General features: G+C 35.5%; 2 protein-coding genes across 2 annotated transcripts; both read left to right on the top strand.

Moving 5' to 3' along the window:
- Window positions 1–11,667: 11,667 nt before the first annotated feature.
- On the top strand, window positions 11,668–12,634 carry LOC101096397 (olfactory receptor 4K13-like). Its single transcript, XM_023256174.2, has one exon. It carries the CDS (start codon window positions 11,693–11,695, stop codon window positions 12,632–12,634), a length of 942 nt encoding a protein of 313 aa, XP_023111942.1. The 5' UTR covers window positions 11,668–11,692.
- A 7,576-nt stretch (window positions 12,635–20,210) lies between these two features.
- On the top strand, window positions 20,211–21,146 carry LOC101096153 (olfactory receptor 4K13-like). The gene has a single exon (XM_006932683.5). The coding sequence runs from the start codon at window positions 20,214–20,216 to the stop codon at window positions 21,144–21,146; it is 933 nt and encodes a 310-aa protein (XP_006932745.3). The 5' UTR covers window positions 20,211–20,213.
- The last annotated feature ends 2,957 nt before the right edge of the window (window positions 21,147–24,103 follow it).

The raw sequence follows: 24,103 nt of genomic DNA, 5'->3' as shown, positions 1-24,103 counted from the left end.
CTTTCATTAATGTGGTGTATTATGTTGATTGATTTGCAGATAATGAACCAGCCCTGCTTCCCAAGATGAAATACCACTTGATTATGGTGAATAATTCTTTTAATGTGCTGTTGAATTCAATTTGCTAGTATCTTGTTCAGAATTTTTGCATATAGATTCATCAGGAATATTGGCCTATAATTCACCTTTTTAGTGGGATCTTTTTCTGGTTTGGGAATCAAGGTAATGCTGGCTTCATAGAATGAGTTTTGAAGCTTTCCTTCCATTTCTGTTTTCTGAAACAGTTTGAAAAGAATAGGTATTAAGTCTTCTTTAAATCATTGGTAGAATTCCCTTAGGAAGCCATCTGGACCTGGACTATTATTGTTGACAGATTTTTGATAACGGATTCAATTTCTTAGCTGATTACTGACAGAGGGAGGACTTAACTTAGTGGGGAAGTAGGGGACTCTGGACTTCCTACGTCCCTCAAAGAAAGCTGTTGAGGTCAGATTACTTGGAATACTCAGGAAATGTACCTGCAGAGTGGTAGAAAGATCTCCACCATTGGAGGAGCCAGCTTGACATATGTGAGGTACATGGATGGAAGTTGGGGAATGTAAAACAGTGGAGCCATGAAGGGGAGCAGCCTATTTCATAGAAAAAAAAGTAGAGGTGTTGCGATAGTGCAGCATTGAGTTAGCACAAGAGGAAAACCTCTCTGGACCACAGACTGGGAGCGAGAAGCACTGTGTCCCAGTTTTTTTTTTTTCTTTTTCTTTTTCTTTTTCTTTTTCTTTTTCTTTTTCTTTTTCTTTTTCTTTTTCTTTTTTCTTTTTTTTTTTTTTTTTGGCAAACAGCATGTGGAGCTGAAACTCTGAGATTTTGGAAGTGTGTGACTTTCTCTGGAGTGGAGCTGTGGTGTGTGCTCCTGGAAAGGAGGGAGCTGGCCGGGAGTGCCTACCCTGTTATAACAAATTCCAGGATGCACTGGGAAAGAACAGTCCCCTTCCTGGAGTACTTTGGAAGAAGCTTTATTGACTCCTCAAGGACAAAAGACCCTGCAGGTGCCAGCCAAAGGCCTTTCATCAGCAGTGTGAGGGGCTCTTCTGGAGTAGAGGGGCCAGTCCACCTTGTGCTGGGTCCTTTAAGACTTTGGGTTTTGAATCCCATCCATGCACCAATAAGAAGGCAGAGGATAGTTGTGGTGCAGGGCATGCTGACTGCCTTTGCAATTCTGTAAGGCTGCCTGAATACCAGGGTTTGAGATCCCAGGTTCACTGAGAGATTGGGGTAGCATCATTTTCCCTCCAATACCAACACAGTGGGACTTTAGAGAGCAACACAGTGGCCCCCCACTGTTCGTGGGACCTGCTTACACCAAACCCTGCCACTGGGTGCCTGGCAACTGCTTATATACTGTAGAAAGACTGACTCCAAGTCAATACAGCTGGCCTCTTCTTCAGACTAGCAAAGCCACCATACCCCGGGGACCAACAGGCAACACTTTTTCTTTTTGTTTTTTTTCCACTTAGTTATTTTTTCTTCTGGAATCAGGTTCATAGTTTCTGATTTGTTTTTGTTTTTGTTTTTGTCATTTCTTTTTATCTTTTCCTTTCTTTCTTTCTTTTTTTGTATCAGGCCTTTTTATTCTTTTCCTTTACCTTCTTTTTCTTCTGTATTTATTTCCCTTTCTTTTTCCTTGGAATCAGCTTTATAGTTTTTTATTCTGTTTGGTTTTATTTTTTTTCCCTTCCTTTTCTTTTTTATGGGATCAGGCTTCCTCCAGGCTTTTTCCCCCCCCAGGTTACTTCACAAACAAATTGAAGCACATCTAGTTACAGGTCCAAACACTCCACCACAGCAAGCAAGGAGGAGATCGCAGAGGGCTAACTGGTGGGAAAGAACAGCCAAAACACAATAGCAGAGCACACACATCATAGACCAGAAACACTTACTGGACTGCCAGGCCCGGACAGGGTATTAAGCCTCTTTAATCAGCCGTACTATCGGGTGCAGCAAACATAACAAGCTTTTAAAACATGCAAAAGAAAGGAACTTAGTCAAAATGACAAGATGGAGGAATATTCCGTAAAAGAAAGGTCAAGAAGAAATCACAACCAGGGACTTTCTCAAAAGTATATCCTGACCACTAAACCAGCCCTGCAAGAAATTTTAGGGGGACTCTATGGGTGGACGGAAAAAAAAGACCAAAGAAGGAAAGACTACAAAGATCAGAGAATATCAAACAATATACCTAAATAAGAATTTAGAATAACAGCCAGAAGACTACTAGGTGGGTTTGAAAAAAGCATAGAAGATACCAGAGAAACCCTTCCTGCAGAGATCAAAGACCTAAGAACTAGTCAAGATGAATTAAAAAAATGCTATAACTGAGATGCAAACTGATGATATAATTACAATAAGGATGAGGAATCTGGGTTCAGAATAGGTGATATAGAAGATAAAATCATGGAAATAAGAAGATGGAAAGAAAACTATTAGATCAAAATGACAGCCTTGGAGAACCCAGCAATTCCATAAAGTAAAATAATATCTATATCGTAGGAGTCCCAGAAGAGCAGGGAAAGGGGGAAGAACGATTAAACAAGTTCTAGCAGAGAAGTTCCTTAATCTCGGGAAGGAAAAAGCCATCCAAGTCAAACAAGCACAGAGAATTCCCTTCAAAATCAACAAAAACAGGTGAACACCATGACATATAATAGTGAAACTTGCAAAAATATAAAAAGAGAATTCTGAAAGTAGTTGGGAACAAAAGGTCCTTAACTTAGAAGGGTAAACACATAAGGTTAGTATCAGACCTCTTCAGTGAAATGTGGCAGGACAGAAGGGAGTGGCAGGAAATATTCAATTGCTTAATTGGAAAGTATGCCACCAAGAATCCTTTTAACCAGTGAGGCTGTGATTCAGAAGAAGGAGAGAGAAAGACTTTCCAAGACAAACAAAAACCAAAGGAGTTCATGACAACTAAACCAGCCCTGCAAGAAATTTTAGGGGGACTCTCTGAGTGGAGAAAAAAAAAAGACCAAAGCAGGAAAGACAACAAAGACCAGAGAATACCACCGGATGTACCAACTCTATAGGTAACACAATGGCACTAAATTCGTATGTTTCAATAATCACTCTGAATGTAAATAGTCTAAATGCTCCAAAAAAAGAAATAGGGTATCAGAATGGACAAAAACAAAAACAAAACAAAACAAAATAAGATCCATCTATATGCTGCCTACAAGAAACTCATTTTATACTAAGACAACTGCAGGTTGAAAGTAAGGGGATAGAGAACCATGTATCATGCTAATGGACTTCAAAAGAAGGTCATAGTAGCCATACTCATATCAGACAGCCTAGATTTTAAAACAACTGCTGTAACAAGTGAAGAAGGGCATTATATCATAATTAAGTGATCTATCCATCAAGAAGATCTAACAATTGTAAATATTTATGGCCCTAACTTAGAGAACACAAATATATAAATAAATTATTAACAAACATAAAGAAATTTATTGATAATAATACCATAGTAGTAGGAACTTTAATAACCAACTTGAAGCAATGGATATACCATCTAAGCAGAAAATCAACAAGGAAACAATGGCTTTGAGTAACACACTGGACCAGATGGACTTAGCAATACATAGCAACAAGAAATACATATTCTTGTTGAGTACACATGGAACATTCTCCAGGAGAGATCACATACTAGGTCACAAATCAGCCTTCAATGGGTACAAAATGATTGACATCATACCAGGCATATTTTCAAGTCATAATGCTAAGAAACTTGACATCACCACAAGAAAAAATTTGCAAAGCCCTCAATACATGGAGCTTAAGGAAGATCCTACTGAAGAATGAATGTATTAACCAGGAAATGAAAGAATAAATTTAAAAAATACATGGAAGTAAATGAAAATGAAAACATGACACTCTAAATCCTTGGGATGCAGCAAAGGCAGTCACAGAGGAAAATACACTTCAAATCATATCTAGCTCAAGAAGAAAGCAAGTTCCCAAATGCATAACCTAACCTTATACCTAAAGGAACTAGAAAAGGAGCAGCAAATAAATCCCAAAGCCATCAGAAGAAGGGAAAAAATAAAGTTTAGAGTAGAAACAAACGATAAAGATGAAAAAAAAAGCAGAACAGATCAATGAAACTAAAAACTGGCTTTTGAAAAAGTAAACAAAATTGAAAAAAACACCATGCCAGACTTATCAAAAATAGAGGACCCATATAAAATCATGAATAAATGAGGAGAGATCACAAGCAACAGCACAAAAATTCAAACAATCAAAAGAGACTATGATGAAAAATTATATACTGACAAACTGGACAAGATGAAGAAATGGACAAATTCCTAGATACTCACACACTACCAAAACTCAAACAGGAAGAACAGAAAAATTTGTTGTGGCTTTAATGTTAATTTTAGGGCCACAAATACATACTGAACATTGTGATGTACCACAGTCCAACTGCAATACATGGGTGACACTCATGGACCACAGTTAGTGATACAAATATCACATTAGTGAAACTTCCATTTCCTTCCATTTACCTTCTCCCCACTCTGGTGTTGGTGCTGTTTTAGATTTACGTCTGCCGTTAACTACTGAGATAACACATTCAACAAGGTATTGTTATTACTTTCACTGTGTATGGTCATTTACCTTGTAGAGACATTTATGGAATGGAAATTGTTTTTAATCTCTTCCTGTTTCATTTTGTATAGCTATCGCTCCATGTTCACTAATGTTTTCTTCTTCACTGACATCTCTGCAAGTAATACCATCCAGTGCATTTTTTCAGCCGAGAAGTAGAATAGTTCAATTCCATATTTCAATTTAGATTTAAAAAATACTACTGTGGCCCTACTTAACCATTGTAGTGCAGCAGTACTACCTCTTCTGATGACCAAGGTAAATTACTCACAAGATAGTGACACCTTTCATTGCCATGATGTCTCTGGGAAAGAAAAACATAAAGTGATTGAGTGGCAGTGAAGCTTGAGGTTAATAGAAATCTTACTGCATCACTGGTGAAAGCATATCCCAGAACTTCTGGAACTAGAGAGCCTGAAGCTGTGGGAAAAGAAAGCATAAATTCTACAAGTGTTTTATAGGGTTTGAAGACATACAGAGAATATCCGTGTTCTTAACCCTACAGATTCTGTTTACTGGGAACAAAATTACATCTAATGTCATTAAATAAGAGTATACACTACATCCTAGAGGATGCCATCTCAAGATACCAGGATACAATCTAAACACCGTGATGCTCAAAGTCAATCTTAATATAAAATGATGCAGGGCATGATGGACACCTACATCTCCATAGTCAATTGAACCTCCATGGTCAGATGGTCCATACCTATGGGGTTTAGTAGAATGTCAGTGGCTAATTTCCAACTCATGCATAGTTCTCTGCTGCACATGGCATACACATGCTATGATCCTGTGAAACTACATTATGACTCTCCTATTAGAATATGAAAAAAAACTAATGAATGTTTTATTTCTCAGGAGAGATAACTTTAATACTATATGATTAACCTGGATAAATGGCCCTAGTGGTAAGGCTACTTTTACTTTGTTCTAGATCTGATAAGATGCCTCCCCTGAACTAAGTTTACAAAACTGGAAACCTCATGTCAATCAATAAATAAGTATTATATACAAGTTGGAATATACTGCCTCTAAAACTTGGAGAGGACTACCAGACATTATGCTTTCTTCTTAGTGGCACAGCGATGGTACAAGATGCAGTACTTTAACTTTTAAGGAGATGCCTCAGCATCCTTGCCCTAGATAAACTCTCCAAAATTTCACAAATGTGGCAAGACCCTGCCATCTTAAATGATAATGGTTTTTGTCCTCACACTTGATTCATCACAGTGGCTTAATCTGGGAAGAAAAAAGTGTTGTTTTTCTCATGCCCTATCTTAGGAATATTGAAAATTTCACTTAACTTCCCTTTAAGTAAGTGCACATCACATGTCCTTGACCTAAATTTTTGGTCTGCCTTTAATCAGCCATGATTGCAGTGTTATAATTAGATAGAGCTTTTATTTTCTAGTGTAAAACAATTATAGCATCTTAGTCCAATGTATGTGTAGCCGTACCACACTATCAACAGAGACTCCAAAACCCTATGTATGTTCATTTTTAAATAATTTCTCCCAAAATGTCTGTAAAAATTCCTCACACATTTGTACTCCAGAAAGACTAAATAATAAAAGGATGTGTGCCATTATAGTCCCATATTCCTTCCAATCCATTCTTTTCTTTTCTACAAATTTGCTCTTACTACAGGAAGCCCTAATGCATGAAGACTTCATTTCTATCACCCTAACATTTCCTGACCTTCAGATAGTTACAAATGGGTATCACTGTTAGATTAATACAGGGTGGGAGGAAAAGAAAACAAAGAATACACACACACACACACACACACACACACACACACACACACACATTCTTAGCCCAAATATCTGTAGTAGTTCTCTGGCTCACTCTGGAACTCAGAAACACTTCCATGACTCTAGCCCTCCTAGTGAAATTGGTCACCACATTTCTCACTTTTGTATATAAGGCATCATGCACAAAATAATGGTCTCCCAAAGAAGTCCATACCCTTATCATGGAACTTGTGAATATGTTACCTTACATGGCAAACAGAAATTTGACAATATGATTGTTTATAAACCTTCAGATGGGGAGATTATCCTGGGTAATCTTGTGGCTTCAATGTACTGCCTGAGTATTTAAAAGTATTGAACTTTTCATGGATCCAGAGAAAGAAAAAAAGAATCCAGGAAGGATGAATCTTGAGCAGGCTTTCATCCACTGGTCCTGGCTTTGAAGAGGAAGAAGATAGGACCAAAAAATACATGCAATGTCTAGAAAGTGAGAATAACCCCTGACTGAAAATCAGCAAGGAAATGGAGATGTTATTCTAAAAACACCTAGAACTAAAGTTGGCCCTTAGCCAGGAATAGTCTGGGAACAGTTTCCTCCCTCAAAGCCTCCAGTAACAAATATTGTCCTACCAACAACTTCATTGTATCCCAGAGAGAAAAAAGTTGGATTTCGGACTTATACAACTAGGAGATAAGAAATTTGGGTTGGATGAAGCTTCTAGTTTTTGGGAAATTTTTTGAGGGAGAAGAAGAAAATGAATACATGTCGCTACCCTGGGGCTGTGGTAAGAATGTGTCTTCTCTTGCCCCTCCAGATTAGATTTGGTGGTAGATTCCATTTGATGTTCATCTTTGGTTTCCCTGAACATTTCCCGTTAGCATCTCAGCCTTCATGTCATTAGACATGTTCACTTCATGTTACTAAGTAATTAATTAAACTCCTGTTTTATGTATGTAGAATGCTAACCTGACAGCATTGAACTGTAAATATTTATAGTACTTTATGTTAGTATAACAACTAACACTATTCCAATTAGACCCGAGAAAATATAGAGTTGGGGAGAGGCAAAGTGCGTGACTCTATCAGAAGTCAGCCCCTCTAAAGAATTTTCACCAAGTAGCCACCTGAAAATACTGTTTACTTTCATGTTATTTGCCACTTTTATCACGTGGCAGGCTTCACAATGCCACTTAATGAATCAGACATCTGTTACTAAAGAAGAATGGGAGAAGGCTACTCATCAGTCTGTTACACAGTCTATACCAATTACTAAACTGGTCACTGGTGAGGAAAATGAAGAACAGTGGTTGGCTCAAGGTAGTGAGATGCAGTGTTCTGGACAGGGTTGGAGACTCCATGGAAGTGCATAGACGCTTCATACCATGAATGAGCAATGGGGCACCTGGGTGGTCAGACAATTAAGCCATTACTTCTGATTAAAGCTCATGTCATTATCTCACAGTCATGAGACCAAGCCACATGTCGGGCTCTGTGTTAAGCATGGTGCTTGCTAGGAATTCTCTCTATCCCTCTCTCTCTGCCCCTCTCCTACTCCTGCTTGCGCGCTCGCTCTCTCTCTCTCTCTCTCTCTCAAAATAAATAAACTATAAAAAAAAGTTAGAAAATGAGTTTTTGTTTTCAAGAAAGAAGGAAGGGTCATGTTTGGGAAACTAACAAATTCTTCCATAGCCAGTTATCATCACTGTTATTCAACATTAATCTAAACACTTAGTTAATGGACTAAGGCACAGGAAATGTATCTGAAGAAAAAAATGTTATTAATGTTGTATGTTATTTTACCAGTAACTTGAAACAAAGAAGACAAAGAACAGGGGAAAAAATGACAAAAGAGATTTCCACAATGATACCATGTGCCATATAAATATGTAACAAATGGAACCAATAGCAATAAAACCAATTATGTTAAAGAAAAAGATCATAGTAAGTATATGCAAAATTAAAATTAATAATGTGTTACCCAAAAAATTGATAATGAAGATTAGAAAATATATTGTATCATAAAAGTAGGCAGACATTTAAAGAGACATAAAATCTTTCTGAATGGAAGACTCAATTTTGTAATTCTGTTCATTTTTTCAAACCTTTCTTAGAAGTTTCATACCACGAGATTAAAATGTCAATGGAACTTGTTTTAACTTTAGAAAATACATCTATTTAATGTAGAATAAAAATATATAAAAATAACCAAGAACACTCTGAATGAATAAAGCAATGACAACAGACTTGCCCTTCTATACATTAACTATACTGTAAACTAATGAGTTAAGCAGTAACTCTTCAAAAATTATCCAGGAAAATAAAACAGTAAACAAGTACTCCCCAAAAAGAGCCTGATGTATCAGCAAATTTGAAAGGTAATAAAAAAAAGCATAGCAAATTCTTAGTGAAATGAATTATTATTTAATTTCAATGATAAAAAATAATTTCACATTGTTTCTCAACAGTCCACAAAGATTCAAGTTTAAATGTGAAAATCTCAGCCTTAATAAAATGTAGAATTTAAATAATCTAGAATATTTATATTTTTCCTAAATATCACATTTATGAATGCTTTTTGGAGAAAACAAACTACTACAAAAGAATGAACATCATATAGAATTCTCATAATTCAACTCTAGTCCTAGTATGGATTATTGCCTTTAAAGTATTATCAGTTTTATAGATGAAAAATGGTATCTCCTTTCTGCAATGTCAAAAGTCTTTTTCAACAATCCCAATTACTTTTTTACCACCGGTCCCTAAGGAATCTAAAACAATTAAATGGGTTCTCTCCTTTGTGCCTCCTACCAAGGGATACACTCATATACTGCTGTCTTTTGAAGTCCAGAGAAGAAAATAAAGTCTCTGGATGATGAAGATTAAGCATCCATTTCATACTGATGTTACCTCTGAAGTCCAAGTGCAAACCGGTAGGTTACATAATCTTGACATGCTACTCTATCTACATACCACATCGATCACATTATTCTCATTAATAACATTAAATGTATCCATAAGTGTGAAACATATGTGCCAAAATGAAACTGAGAGGAGGGCTCAATGGGTTTCAAAAATTAATCTGGAACAAACATGATCTTGTTACAATTGGCAAAAAAAACAAAAATCAGAAAACACTATACCATGATTGGAAATTAGATTATAATGGCAGCCCAGGCCAATAAATTATTCTTAGACTAAAGAAACCTAGGTATGTTCAAATTGTTTGGTTATACTTATCAGCTTGAATGATTTTATTCTTTAAATTATAGCAGAAATATAGAGAAAGTGCTTTTGTTGTTTTTTAGAAATGCAATTATTTTAAAAGAGAGATAAATGATAGAAATGTGAGGATAAAATGCCTGATTCAGGGCTTTGAAAATCATAGAATGTCACCACTCATAAAATATTGATGCCATCATTACACTTGTTAGGGAATGCTAGAAAAGCTTATGAGAAAATTCAACTTTCCTATGGTAACAGTCTGAAAATGGCCAAGTAGTGAAACCACTCATTAAGCCAGAAAAAAATTAGAGATAACATCTTCTCTAGGCTCTGTCTTTGCCAGACCCAGGTGCACCTGCAAAGTATACCTATTGCGTGTTTCAAGGAAACACAGAAGGTCTAGGGGCTATAGTTCAGATGAAATAATTGTCCTACAGTTAAGAGTACAAGGCACAAAGAAGAAATACAGATTCCCATCTGTGAATGAGAACTATCAAAGATGTGCATTTCCTGTTTTATTACCTTGTGAAAGAAGGAAGTTTTTATGTTACTTTCAATGATAGTGTCAAACATAATGGGCTGATTATGTTTGGGGTTATAATGGGATGATTATGGGCCATTTACAAGAACTGTGTGTCTTAGTGATAGTAACCATGCATAGAAACGAACATATGATTAAGTGTTTATTATGGTTATCTAGATATACAATTTTAAAAATATGAACTATGTAACTAAAAGATGACATGTATCCCCAAATCACATACATTCTATTTTCTTTTCTTATAATCTACATTAGCCTTCGGTCTAGGCTCTCATAAAAGCAAGGAAAAGACTGAAGATGAACATGCCTGAAATAAGACTCGAAGAAGAGAGCTAAAATCAGCCAAACAAGGAAGGTCTTAACCAGGTGAATTTACATAGAATGAGCGCTGACCTATTCCCTTTCTTTGTGTGTCTTTTTTAAAAGTTCTTTTAATTTGCCTGAATCCACTCAAGTCAGCAACATAATATCTCTGACACTTCCATCTCTGACAAAGTCAAAGATTGAAAGAATTTTAAGGGAAATAATTGTGAGGAAGGATAGGTCCAAGGAGGCTAAGTAACCCAAGATAGGACTCTTCTCAAAGATAGGACTCTTTTGAAGTCTTGTTAAGTCATGCTTACAAAGGTAAATGATTCACCTTACTCTTTGCCCCTCACTAATGGAGGAAAGTGGAACAAGACTACAATGGTAAACTTCACTAGTCTTACTAATAGTGATTTAGGTGTTTCTTTATACTTCTATCTGTGAAGTCATATGACCTAGAAAGAATATCAGATAAAAATAGATCTTTGTTCATGTTTGCAACAACTGGAGAAGAGTGCACAGATGGGACACACTTTACATCTGATCACATGAACTGAAGAGTCCGGCACATGTAGATGAGTACCTGTGGTTTTGAGAGTCTAGTCTAAATAACTTAATCTTTCCTCAGTAATTGGGTTTGATCTCAGTTAATGAGATAACTGTCTCCACATGCAACCTTCTATCAACAATATGCTCACGGTCTATAATCAGTTCTTTTCAAGAATCATAATGCACTTCAAGTGATTTTAGCAATATTTATGGTGAATTTTTACTGCCTTTTGAGATTTTCATGAAAATGTGTCAGTAAATGCACCTCCTGCAAGAGATAAAAATCACTTTTGCTGATGCCTTCCAATCTCTTCTCTATTATTATTCTAGTACCTTATGAGTTCACACAGTCTGATCTGCAGCTGAACAAGGAGAGGTTTTCTCAAATGTCTAACTGACCATGCCCCTACTAACCAATATACCCATTTTATTTAGTTGTCTCCATTCCCTCCAGTTTCTATACCATGTGGTCCAGTGAAATATCTCCTGTAAAATACGAAAGAAGTAGTCATAGTACCAAAAGGGTTGTTTGCCTGGGTAAGAAACAGTATGTGAGTAAAGATCAAGATTATGGACTTGTCAGTCCCTATGACATTCTGTGTGTTTTTCCCTCTTCTAGGCAACCTCTGATAAACTCATACGAAAGGATGAATGGATGTCCCCAACAACAGATCAAGTGTGTCTGAGTTCATCTTGCTGGGACTTTCCACTTCTCGAGAAATTCAAATATTCTTTTTTGCAGTCTTCTTCCTTGTCTATGTAGCCATCATAGTAGGAAACCTCCTCATTGTGATCTCTGTGATAGTTGATACGCATCTTCACTCCCCCATGTATTTCTTTCTGGCAAATTTGTCATTTTTTGATTTATGTCTTTCTTCTGCTACAACTCCCAAAGTGATTGCAGACATCCTTAGAAAATGCAAGACCATCTCCCTGTGGGGCTGCATGGCTCAGATGTTTTTTACGCACTTCTTTGGGGGTGGAGAGATGTCTCTTCTGATAGCTATGGCCATAGACAGGTATGTTGCCATATGCAAGCCCTTGCAGTATCAGACCATCATGAATCACAGGGTGCTCATCGGGTTTCTGCTGCTCTCATGGGCAATTGGGTCCATCCATACCACAAGCCAGATGGTTTTCACGGTAGGTTTACCCTTCTGTGGTCCCAATGTTGTGGACAGCATTTTCTGTGACCTTCCCCTGGTCATCAAGCTTGCCTGCACTGAGACCTATATCCTAGAGCTCTTGGTGATTGCAAATAGTGGCTTCCTGTCCCTAATCTGCTTCATTCTCCTGCTCATATCCTACATTGTCATGCTGGTCACCATCTGGCAGCACTCCTCCAGTGCATCCTCTAAGGCAGTGTCCACACTGTCTGCTCACGTCACTGTGGTCACTCTCTCCTTTGGTCCTGCTATCTTCATCTATGCTTTCCCATTCAAGAGGTACTCTGTAGATAAATTTCTTTCTGTATTTTATTCTATAATCACCCCCCTCCTTCATCCAATTATTTATACTCTGAGGAATCAGGAAATGAAAGCAGCCATTAAGAGACTTAGCAGCCAGCATATTGGCTCTTGGCTCACTTCCTAAATAATGTTTTTAACAGCTGATTGTTTTGTGTTCTCTGCTTTGGGATTCTGAGTCTTAAATATTTACCAGAATAATTAAAATGAAAATTTTAAATATTATCAATTTTCAGTCGGAATTCATGGAATTATTAAGATCAGTTTTATTAAAAATCTAATGGAAATGTTCATAGCATACATTCAATACATAAATAAGTGTGCATTATTTCCTTGTACTTCCCTGTCTTAGAACTCAGGGAAACAACCCTGATCAATGTTTAAAATATCTAATCACATGTCTTTTTTCAAAGACATAATGGCTCAGTATATAAAAATAGTTAACTTTCATAAGATAGCACACTATATGATGTTTAGTTTCAATTTTTACTTATAAAGTTGTATTTTTTTAAGTTTGTTTCGCGAGAGACAGACAGCATGATTGGGGAGGGGCAGAGAGAGAGGGAGATAGAGAATCCCATGCAGTCTCTGCACTGTCAGTGCAAAGCCCAATACAGGGCTTGAACTCATCTAAAGTTGCATTTGTAACTTATTGTTGTTAAAATATCTATTACTATTTGTCAACCATATGGAGTCTGTACAGAGCCACTGTGATCTGAATGAGGATAATAATACTTTCTCATTATATAGCCTCAATATGCTAATCATCTTTAGTAGAATTTAAAAATACGCTGAAAAATAAATTTTTCCAACATATCTTTAGTATCCAAATAGTTTTTGAAGAATCGGTATCAACTAAAATGCTAAAAACTAAAACCGTGAACTGCTAGCAAAGCTTGCTCAACCAGATAACATGTTGATGTTTTTCAACTGGAATAAGTCATTCATGAAACATCTAGAAAAATATTTACTAGGTACCAAGCACTGCCCAAAACAATACAGATACATGGTTATAGACAGAGACCTGATGCCTGTTCCGGAGAGAATATCAAAGGGGAGGGGGTCTATATTAGGTGTGGTGGTTTTAGAAGATCACTTTAAGAGGAGACATTTATACCAACACATTAAGAAAGCTCCAGAATTAGACATTTGAGCAGGGAAAAGAGGATTTCTGGCAAAATGGCCAGTGCACATAGACATTGCGAAGTGAGAAAGAGTTTTTAAGTATTAAAGGTAGACCTTGTAAAGGAGACTGATGAATAAAAGAGAGAAGGCCTATGCTGAGATTTTACAGAAAGGAAAAGTCCAGAGTATTCAAGCATAGTGGATTCCTTTTTATTGTCAATATAAATTGAAGTGTTTTAGGAAAGGGAGGGATGCGATCCAGCATACCTTATAGTTGGGTGTACCTCAGTCCTCACAAGTAGAGAATATAATGCAGCAAACGTGAAAGCAGGGGGAATAGTTATTGGGCTCTTTCAGATGGTAAGCCTTATTTTATTAAATAATACAAACAGTGAGTTTGTGGAAACTGTAAGACTTCCAAAGGCAAATAGAAAAGCCAAAATTATTCAAACACCTTTGGAACCAACTCTTTTTATATCTTTAAAAACATTTTTAAATGTCTATCTTTAAAAATTGTTTAATATTTTTTTTGTTTTTTTATATGAATTTTTTTATTTGAGCATAGTTCACACACATTAGTTTCAGGTGTACAACACAGTGATTTGACAAATTTGTACATTATCTACTATGGTCACAAGAACTGTAGCTCCATCACCACACATCACTAATATCCTTGACTATATTTCTTATGCTGTTCCTTTTATTCCTGTGACTTTTTCTTTCCATAACTGGACATATATCCCACTCATCTATTTTGCCCATTCCCCCACCTGCCTCAGCTCTGGCAGCCATCAATTTGTTCTCTGTATTTATATCTCTACTTATGCTTTTGGGGTTTTTTTTATTCATCTGTCTTTTTTTTTTTAGATTCCACATATGAGTGAAATCTTACGGTATTTGTCTTTCTTTGTCTGAATTATTTCACTTAACATGGCACCCTCTAGGTCCATCCATGTTGTTGCAACTGGCAAGACTCCATTCTTTTTTATAGCTTAGTAATATTCCATTGTGCATATATATCTTCCTTATCCATACCTCTAGTGATGGACAATTTGGTTGCTTCCATACCTTGGCCATTATAAATAATGCTGCAGTAAATGTAGGGATGCATAAATATTTTCAAAGTAGTGTTTTCATTTTCTTTAAATACCCAGCAGTGGAATTACTGGATCATATAGTAACTCTACTTTTAATTTTTTTGAGAAATCTCCATACTTTTTTCCAGTGGCTCTGCCACTTACATTCCCACCACAAGACTCATTTTTCTCCACGTCCTCACCAACACTTGTTATGTCTTGTCCTTTTGATTCTAGCCATTCTAACAAGTGTAAGGTGGGTGAATATCATTGTGGCTTTGATATACATTTTCCTGATGATTAGTCATGGTGGGTATCTTCTCATGAGTCTGTTGACCATCTGTATGTCTTCTTTGGAAAAGTATCTTTGCAGGTCCACTGCCCATTTTTGGCTGGATTGTTTGGGTTTTTCTAGTGTTGAGTTATATGAATTCTTTATATATTTTAGATACTAACCCCTTATTGGATATATCGGTTGCAAATATTTTCTCCACTCAGTAAGTTACCTTTTTCTGTTGCTGATGGTTTCCTTTGCTGTGCAAAAGCTTTAAAATATACCCTGAGTATCAAACTTACCTACTTTCCCTCCTTATCCCCTTCTCCTTTTTAAGTATATCTTCCCTACTTGAGTTTGGTCCTAGACCGTGTGCTTCTAACACTGAAAAATTCTATGTGTACCATGCTTACCAACTGGTTTGGGTAATCAAATCAGGGCATCAAATATTGTTCTAATATTATATTTCTAATTTCTATATTTAAGAATCCTTTTCTTTCTTGCAAAGATCTCAAATGCCACACTAAACTGTGACATATATCTCCTCAGCAGAAATATTTTTAAAAGACTTATTTTTCATGGCAATTCTAATTGGTAATAGCTGCATGGGGAAAATAAAATTTTTTATAAAATTCCTAGATTCTGTCAAAAAGAGTGAGAAATCTGTTAGCAATGTCTGCTATGCCTTTCTCAGTGTAGGCTATTATATTAAATATATTAATTTTACTTGAATATTCATTCAATTACTATCTATAAATATTGAGATTGATAAAATATTAATAGAATTACAATTTCAAGTCTATCATCTATGATAGATCCATTTTCTATTAATGTGTTTATCCTTCCCCAACCAAAACACTTGAATTAGTGCTTTTTCTGAAAAGCACTTACTAGTGAAAGTTCACGTGGCTGATACACTTCACAAACTCACCATCCACTTAAATAATGAGAAAGTAAGTCCTTGCTCTGAACTCTAGGTAATACATGCACGTTTATTTTAATGATTCCCTTTGGGGGTTGATCACCAGTATGCATCTTATTTATGTTCTTCTCCTTTTTTTTTTCCATACCTACCAACGATTGTCAATTCATGGAGGTTAAAAAAGATAATATATATATTCAGGATCTCATTGTATCTTCACATCTTTGAAGAGGCCACTCTTCAGCTAGAACTGGTAGGTTTCAATAGCAGTGCTAAAGAAAACTGCAATTACACACTTTAATAAAGGAGAAGACATTTTATAAGAAACTTAGAACTAAATGAAAACCCTATTATTCGGATCATGAGGGCAATAGTAAAAGATAATTTTGGTCAAATAGTAACTGAACACTGTATCTACTTTCAGTAAGGGTAAGAGCCACATTCCTGATCTGAGGGATCAGTTTTATAGCTTGAGTTCATGTTCAGGAATATAAATTTGAATTAGTTTAATCCTTATAGGGTAAAAATATAAAATAAAAAATAATTTAGGATATTATAAAATAATGGAACAACTAGGTTCTTCCTTGGCTAAGTTTAGCATCTGTGACAAGTCTGAAATGTAAAATAATAAATATCATATCAAGAAAATGAGAAAAGGTGATTTCATATTATTTATCTATGTTTTACTTCCCCACATTGAGTATTTCAACACATAAAACACATAATATGCTAATATAATGATTAACTTAAATCAATTTTTTTATTTTAATTTTAATTTTTTAACATTTTTTTTACAGAGAGGGATGGAGGGAGGGAGAGAGAGAGCAAGTGAACAAGCTGATACAAGTGAGCAGGGCAAAGGCAGAAAGAGAGGGAGAATCCCAAGAAGGTTCCATGCTGTCAATACAGAGCCAAATGGGGGCTCCATCCCATGAATGGTGAGATCATGACCTGAGTTAAGTCAAGAGTTGGGCACCCAGTTGGGTGAAATTTGGCAGAGGACAGATAGCGATTTTTTTGTCATGTTAATAAAATTAGGCCTGAGTCATGCAGGTTCAATTTTTTAAATCAATTTTTAAAAAATGTTCCCCTCAAGTACACTTACTTTGTTCACTGAAGTCATATAACCTTTCAGTCAATACAATTGTCTAAGTGTACTGCTAATTTATTTGTTTTGGTAATTTTGCAACCCAAGGTCTATTTCCTATTCTTCTGCACCCACTGGCCTTTTTCCTACCTACCTTTAAAACAATTATTTTAATATTTTAAACTTGATCAATATATGAGCATGAAGCCCTTTGTGCATCTATAATGCTGAGCCCTTTACTATCAAATATACACATTTATTTTTTAATTAGAAAAATATTTATAGTGGTCATTTTGTCAGCAAATCTGACTTTTACATTCGAAACATTTTTTGTTGTATTTTTTTAGTGTTTATTTAAAACGTTAAATAAACAGAGCATGCGCAGGGGAGGGGCAGAGAGAGAGAGAGAGAGGGAGACACAGAACCCGAAGCAGGCTCCAGACTCCAAGCTGTCAGCACAGAGCCCTATGTGGGGCTCGAACCCACAGACCGCAAGATCATGACCTGAGCCGAAGTTGGACGCTCAACCGACTGAGCCACCCAGGTGCCCCCCAAACGTTTTTTGTAGTGAGCGAATATCACCTGTGATTTATCCAATCTGTATATGGCTTCACCCTCTCATAAGAAAGATTGATAGAAAACCCTCAAGTTCAATAAAAACTGCATAGCGTTTATTCTCACTAAAAGAACTATTTAAGTACATTTGTGGAAATGTATGGAAAAAGACTTTGTTACTGAACATAGACACAGAGTATTGGACATCCCACAGCTCGTCTTCCTCAGGTAAGCAACCTCAGTGTAAAAAAGCACAGTAAGTTTTCATCCTTTAGTCACATAAAAAACACATGAAAAAGTCAGGCTCTCCAGTCATAGGTCATCCATCCCATTCTCAGACAAATTTCCTTCTAGAGAGAAACCAAACCATGCTCTACTTTATCTGATTATTTTTCATTTCTTTTCAGTTCATTGTGTTTGTATAGTACACACCATACAAAAGCTTAAGCTTTCCATTTGAGGTTTAACTGTGGCGTAAGTTAGGAAGAATTCTTTTGTTTCTCATACTCTATTTTTGCCTGTGTCTGAGTAGAAAACTATATATTTTAAAGAGAGTTCATCTTCGATCATTTGTACAAATCCACATGTTGAATGATTTCATCTATCATAACATATTTGAATCCATCTCTATGTATACTTGGCTGGATATATTTTATAAAGGAGTTCATAACATTTCAAAAAAATCCTAAATTAATATTGTTCTTTGCTTTTAATTCTCCAATTTACATATTAAGCTATAAAAATTACTTTTAGAATTCTCAATATTTTTCCTTTAGTATTTTGTTACTGAGGACTATATGGTTTCAAAACTATTCAAAACTAGTATGTAACTCATTGACTACATGAACTAGAATACCAATGGTGATAATAATTCTTTGTAAAGAAAACAATTAGGTAATTATATCATTTAAATTTAAAAGAGAAAAATACATTTATTTACACTAAGTTTTCTTTACCAACTCTTCCATTGTAAAATTCTTCTGTGGTTCTTAACTGGTTTGAAACTCTATAATCACCAGAAAATTAAGTAATGCTAAAAACAGAATTTTGTGAATGCACATACCTACTGTCTATGTATATACAATAAAATATACAAATATATTCCATATATATTATCCTTTGGAATCTCATAACAACCTGTGATTTGCAGAGTAAGTATAATTTATTCTGACAACAAAATAAATCCATGTTCAAAGGAGTTAAAGAGCATATTTCCCTCGTAAATGTTGATGACAGGACTAGAATATAACTCTTGACTCTTGGTTCAGTTTTTTTCCTTATTCTAATAGTTGGGCTAAACAATAACACCTGAATATTTCATGAACTATTAAGCCAAAAACTGTATATTCAGGGTAAATTTTCCACAACCTGTTCTGATGCTCCAGAACTAGAATGTGGTGTAAGTATATGTATTTGTGTTTACGTGTATATGTATGATTCTGTACCTGTGTCTGTGTGTTTGGTGTGTATCATGAATAATTTTTCAAAAAAGTAAAAAACAAAACAGAAAATAAAAGCTGTGACCAAAAGGTATAAGTAAAATGAAAAAGTGTATAAAAATAAGCCATCAGTCAGTCCAACATGGGAACACATATAGAGTACCAGTGTCAAAGATATATGAGAGAGTGAGAGTCGAGAATCAGTCTGCAGACAAATGTGAAATATCAGAGGAAAGCACTGGGTACAAAGAATAATGGTACTTATAAAAAAATTGCTGGTTGTTCAGAGTCCATCTATATATTAAATGCAAAGGGACAAGAAGGCAAACTCCAGCCAGGAACCCAGCAACAATAGATTCATGCAAATAGGCAAAAAGTCTCAACACTCTAGGTCAGCAGTTTGTCCAGAAACAAAAGTATTAAAGAGCATTAAAAAAGATCATAAGGGAGGAGGAGGAGGAGGAGGAGGAGGAGGAGGAGGAGGAGGAGGAGGAGGAGGGGGGAATGAGAGAGAAAAGAAGGAAGAAACAAACATGGTGGTGGGGAGGAATAGAGGAAAGAGAGGAAGGAGAGGAAAGAGAGGAAGGAGAGGAAAGAAAGGAAGGAGAGAAACAAACCAGTACATTGAGAAATATTTGTTTCTGCCCAGAAACTAGGAAGCCTGTTTTATTATTTATGGTTTTTGTGGGCGACGGTAAGAACATATGACAGGCTATAGCCAGTTTAAAGCTTCACGAAGAATTTGCTAAATTTCTAAAGTTATTTGCTTCGTGGCAATATAATTAAACTCAATGCACATATATTTCAAATAATAGGTACCACAAAGTGATATGACCATATTACTATCCACTTGAACTAATTCATTTGACTAATGGCCATTTGGTTCCTCTAGTCATTGACCCATTGAACTCATGGTTCATAAACTCATGATAGAAACAACAAATCCATGTGGAGACACAATCTATGCCTGAAAAATATGTTTATAAAATTTTACAATAAACTTCTCTTTTGTGACTATCTGGCTTTAAAAAAATGCAGTAAAGTGAATGTTCCTTGAATTAATCTATTAAAATGTATTTTCCAGAAATGCCCATCTTCTCTTTTTCTATGTGAATCAAGCACTACTCTCTATATGGCCATACCTTCAAAACTATCAAAACTTAAATGGTCACTTTTTCCAGATTTTCTACATTTTAATGACTTTGAAAACTCCTACATAGACTAGATAATGAATAACTCAGTGGTAATGGAGTTTGTTTTGTTAGGACTCACCAACACTTGGGAACTTGAAATTTTCTTTTTTTTCATATTTTTGTTGGCCTATGCAGCTATTGTGGCAGGAAACTTTCTCATCGTGGTCACCATAACCTTTGACTCACATCTGTACTCCACACCAATGTACTTCCTCCTTGGAAATCTCTCCTTTCTGGATATGTGTATTTCTACAATCACAGCCCCTAAGATGGTCACAGATTTTCTCAAGGAGAACAAAACTATTTCCTTGTGGGGCTGTATGGCTCAGATGTTCTTCCTCCACTTTTTAGGGGGCAGTGAGATGACTCTTCTCATAGTCATGGCTGTTGATCGGTACATTGCAATATGCAAACCTCTTCACTACACATCCATCATGAACCGCCGAGTCCTCACCGGCTCTGTGCTGCTGTCCTGGGCAGTTGGTTTTGTGCATACGATGAGCCAGATGGTTTTTACTATCAACTTGCCCTTCTGTGGTCCCAATATAGTGGACGATATTTTTTGTGACCTTCCCCTAGTGCTAAAACTTGCCTGCACTGAGACTTATGTTCTGGAGTTGCTGGTAACTGCTGACAGTGGACTGTTGTCTTTCATCTGCTTCATACTCTTGCTCATTTCCTACACTGTCATTCTGGTAACTGTCCGACGTCGATCTTCTGGTGGACTCTCCAAGGCTCTGTCCACACTGTCCGCTCACATTACTGTGGTCACTCTGTTCTTTGGGCCAATTATCTTCATTTATGCTTGGCCATTCAGTAGCTTTTCAGTGGATAAATTTCTTTCTGTGTTTTATTCAATTATTACACCTTTACTGAACCCCATTATTTACACTCTAAGGAATCAGGAGATGAAAGTAGCCATTAGTAGACTGAAGACCAAACACACCCACAGAATAAAGTGGTATTAATTCGTCTGTAGACTTTTAAAAATATTCATCATGTATATTGAAATTATCGCATGTTCCATCATTACATAACCATGACCTATTTAGGTTTTTTGGGAATTATTTTCGCTGAAATTTAACCCAGTTGGGGTTAATAATTTTTTAATGTAATAAAGAATTAAATAGAAAAAAAATGTCCCACTAAACTATAGTTGAAAACCCAGAAATGTTCAAAACTAGATTTCATCAAATAAAGAGAAATCAAATATAAATTGATCTATTTTTAATTCAGAAATAGGGATCTTTCAGCTCAATTCTTTAGTTGGGTAAGTATGCATAAAATTGCATGAACTCTTCAACTCACAAGTACACACAAATAAACTCATTTTTATGGATCTTAATATGCGTAAGAATTATTACTCTCTTTGACAAGGCAAATAAGCTAGTTTCTACGAGTGGGTATGTTCAAACAGTAACTGTCATGTATGACAGGAGAAGAGGCACATATTTCTTTCTTAAGAACATAGAAATTCCATCTGATATATAGGTGAAACACAACTCATTTTACCTTATTCCTTCATTCTTGTTTGTATTCATATTTGTTCTCACAAAACTTTCGCAGAACCAAGTAAGAACATTACTACTGCATTAATCCTCATAGACAAGGAAAAAGGAAGAAGCTTCTATATATCCCAGGCATTCACTTCACAACAAAACAGGAAATATTCAACCTTACTAAGTTGTATAAAGTTTAGTCAATTATAAAGGTTAATTTATGGTCCATGGTCATTAGAATAAAGACATTCCATGACCTCTATGATATCAAATTCAAATGCTCTGCTTTTGCCCAAACACTTAGGGTCCCTTTTATAACCTATCCAATACATTTTCTTCATTGCCTCTTAAGGAAATAAGTATTAAGCATATGCCTCTTAAGTATATTTGTGTAATATACTACCTGTAGACCAAAGGGTGCTTTAAAGATGTATTCCTAGCCGTATGTGCATGACATATTTTAGACTAAATTTCTATTTTAAAAAACACATTAAGGACGATAGTAACCAGGTCCCTAAGAATCATTAGGCATATTTGTATCTTTTTCTTTTGAGCTATTTTAATCATAAGGTGTAGACACCTTATGTGGCTTAGTAGAGATAACAAAGACCTCTAAGCAGCCATCCATACCCAGTTATTTTACTGTAGCAAAGATCATCACTATCATCAACTCCAGAGGCATCATTCCTTTTCATGCTTTTAAAATTATTTCTCTCATTTTTCAAACATTGTGCATAAAATATATTTTTGTGTGTTTTTACCCTGATATACATGGAATCTATATATGCTATTATTGTAAAAGCTATTTTTATCTCTGTTTAGTGTCTTAAAGAGTTATCTCTTTTGTGTTTCTCTGGTTCATTATTTTTTACTATGAAAAAAAACATGTAACATCTTAACCATTTTTTAGCGTATGTGTACCCTGTACAACAGATTTCTAGAACTTTTTCATCTTGCAAAATAAAAGCCTATATTCATGGTTCTAGAATTCCCCTTTCTGCCTCTAGCTAGCTCCTGGAAATCACCATTTTACCTTCCATTTAAGGGTTTAGCTGTGTTACATACCTCATGTAATTGGATCATGCAATATTTGTCTGTGACTAGCTTGTTTCACATAGAATAATTTCCTCAAACTTCAACCATATTGTAACATATGACAGAATTTCCTTCTTTTTAAGGCTAAATACTATCCCGTTGTATGTATATGCCACATTTTCTTTATCCATTCGTCCGTAGAAGGATATTAGTTTCCTGTCTCCTCTTGGCTATTGTAAATAAAGCTGTAATAAACATGTGTGTGCAAATATGTCTGCCAGACTCTGTTTCAGTTCTTTCGGATACATATCCAGAAGTCAGACTGTTGTATCATATGGTAATTCTATTTTTAATTTTTTGAGGAACTTTCATACTTTTTTCCAGAGTGGCTTTACCATTTTACATTCCCCTTAACAGTGAAAAGGTGTCCAATTTCTCCGCATCTTTACATCCTCGTCTGTACTTGTCATTTTCTGTTTTTGTTCCTGTTTTGATAGTGGTCATCCTAACAGGTGTGAAGTAATATTCTGGTTGTGATTTACATTTCTCTGATGATTAGTGATTCTGCGCTTTTTTTTTTCATTTGTTTGTTGGCTTTTTGTGTATTTTCTTTGGACAAAAGTTTATTCAAGTTCTTTGCCCATTTTTTCATTGGGTTATTTGTTTTTTTGTTGTTTAGTCAGGGGAGTTTTTTTTATATATATTATGGATATTAGCTCCCTATTAGATAAATGATTTGCAAATATTTTCTCTCATTCTGTAGGTTGCCCTTTTACCTTGTTGATTATTTCCTTTGCTGCATGGAAGTGTTTAAGTTTGATGTGGTCTTATTTGTCTGTTTTTCTCTTGCTGCCTTAACTTTTGGTGACACATCCAGCAAATAATTGCCAAATCCAATGTTTTAAAGATTTTTACCTATGTTTTCTTCTAAGAGTTTTATAGTGTCAGGTCTTACATTTAGGTATTTAATTCGAGTTAATTTATGTATATGGTGTATGGTAAGGGTTCAACTTCATCTTTTACATACAGATATTCAGCTTTCCCACCATCATTTATTAAATCTAGTGTATTCACTTTAATGTCTACAGAATCTAATTTTAAACTAAAATTTATTTAAACCTCCTCCTCTTGGGAGACATTTAGAGCTTTCACATTATTTACTCTTTTAAATAATGGGTCAATTGAACATACATCTATGTATTTCTTTGTGCACCTATGATAATTTCTCTAGGATATGTACTCAGAACTGGAAGGGCTGAGTTTTAATTAAAAACATTCTAACTTTATCAGAAATTACTAAACCTTTTTCAACATTGCAGATATTTACATTCTATGAAGAGTCCTAATTTCTCCATCATTTTGTCAATACAGGATTTTATAAGGTTTTTTTC

This window comes from Felis catus, chromosome B3 (assembly GCF_018350175.1).
Source record: "Felis catus isolate Fca126 chromosome B3, F.catus_Fca126_mat1.0, whole genome shotgun sequence".
NCBI lineage: Eukaryota > Metazoa > Chordata > Mammalia > Carnivora > Felidae > Felis > Felis catus.
Note: the sequence above shows the minus strand (reverse complement) of the source record. Positions and strands in the feature narration are given on the sequence as shown.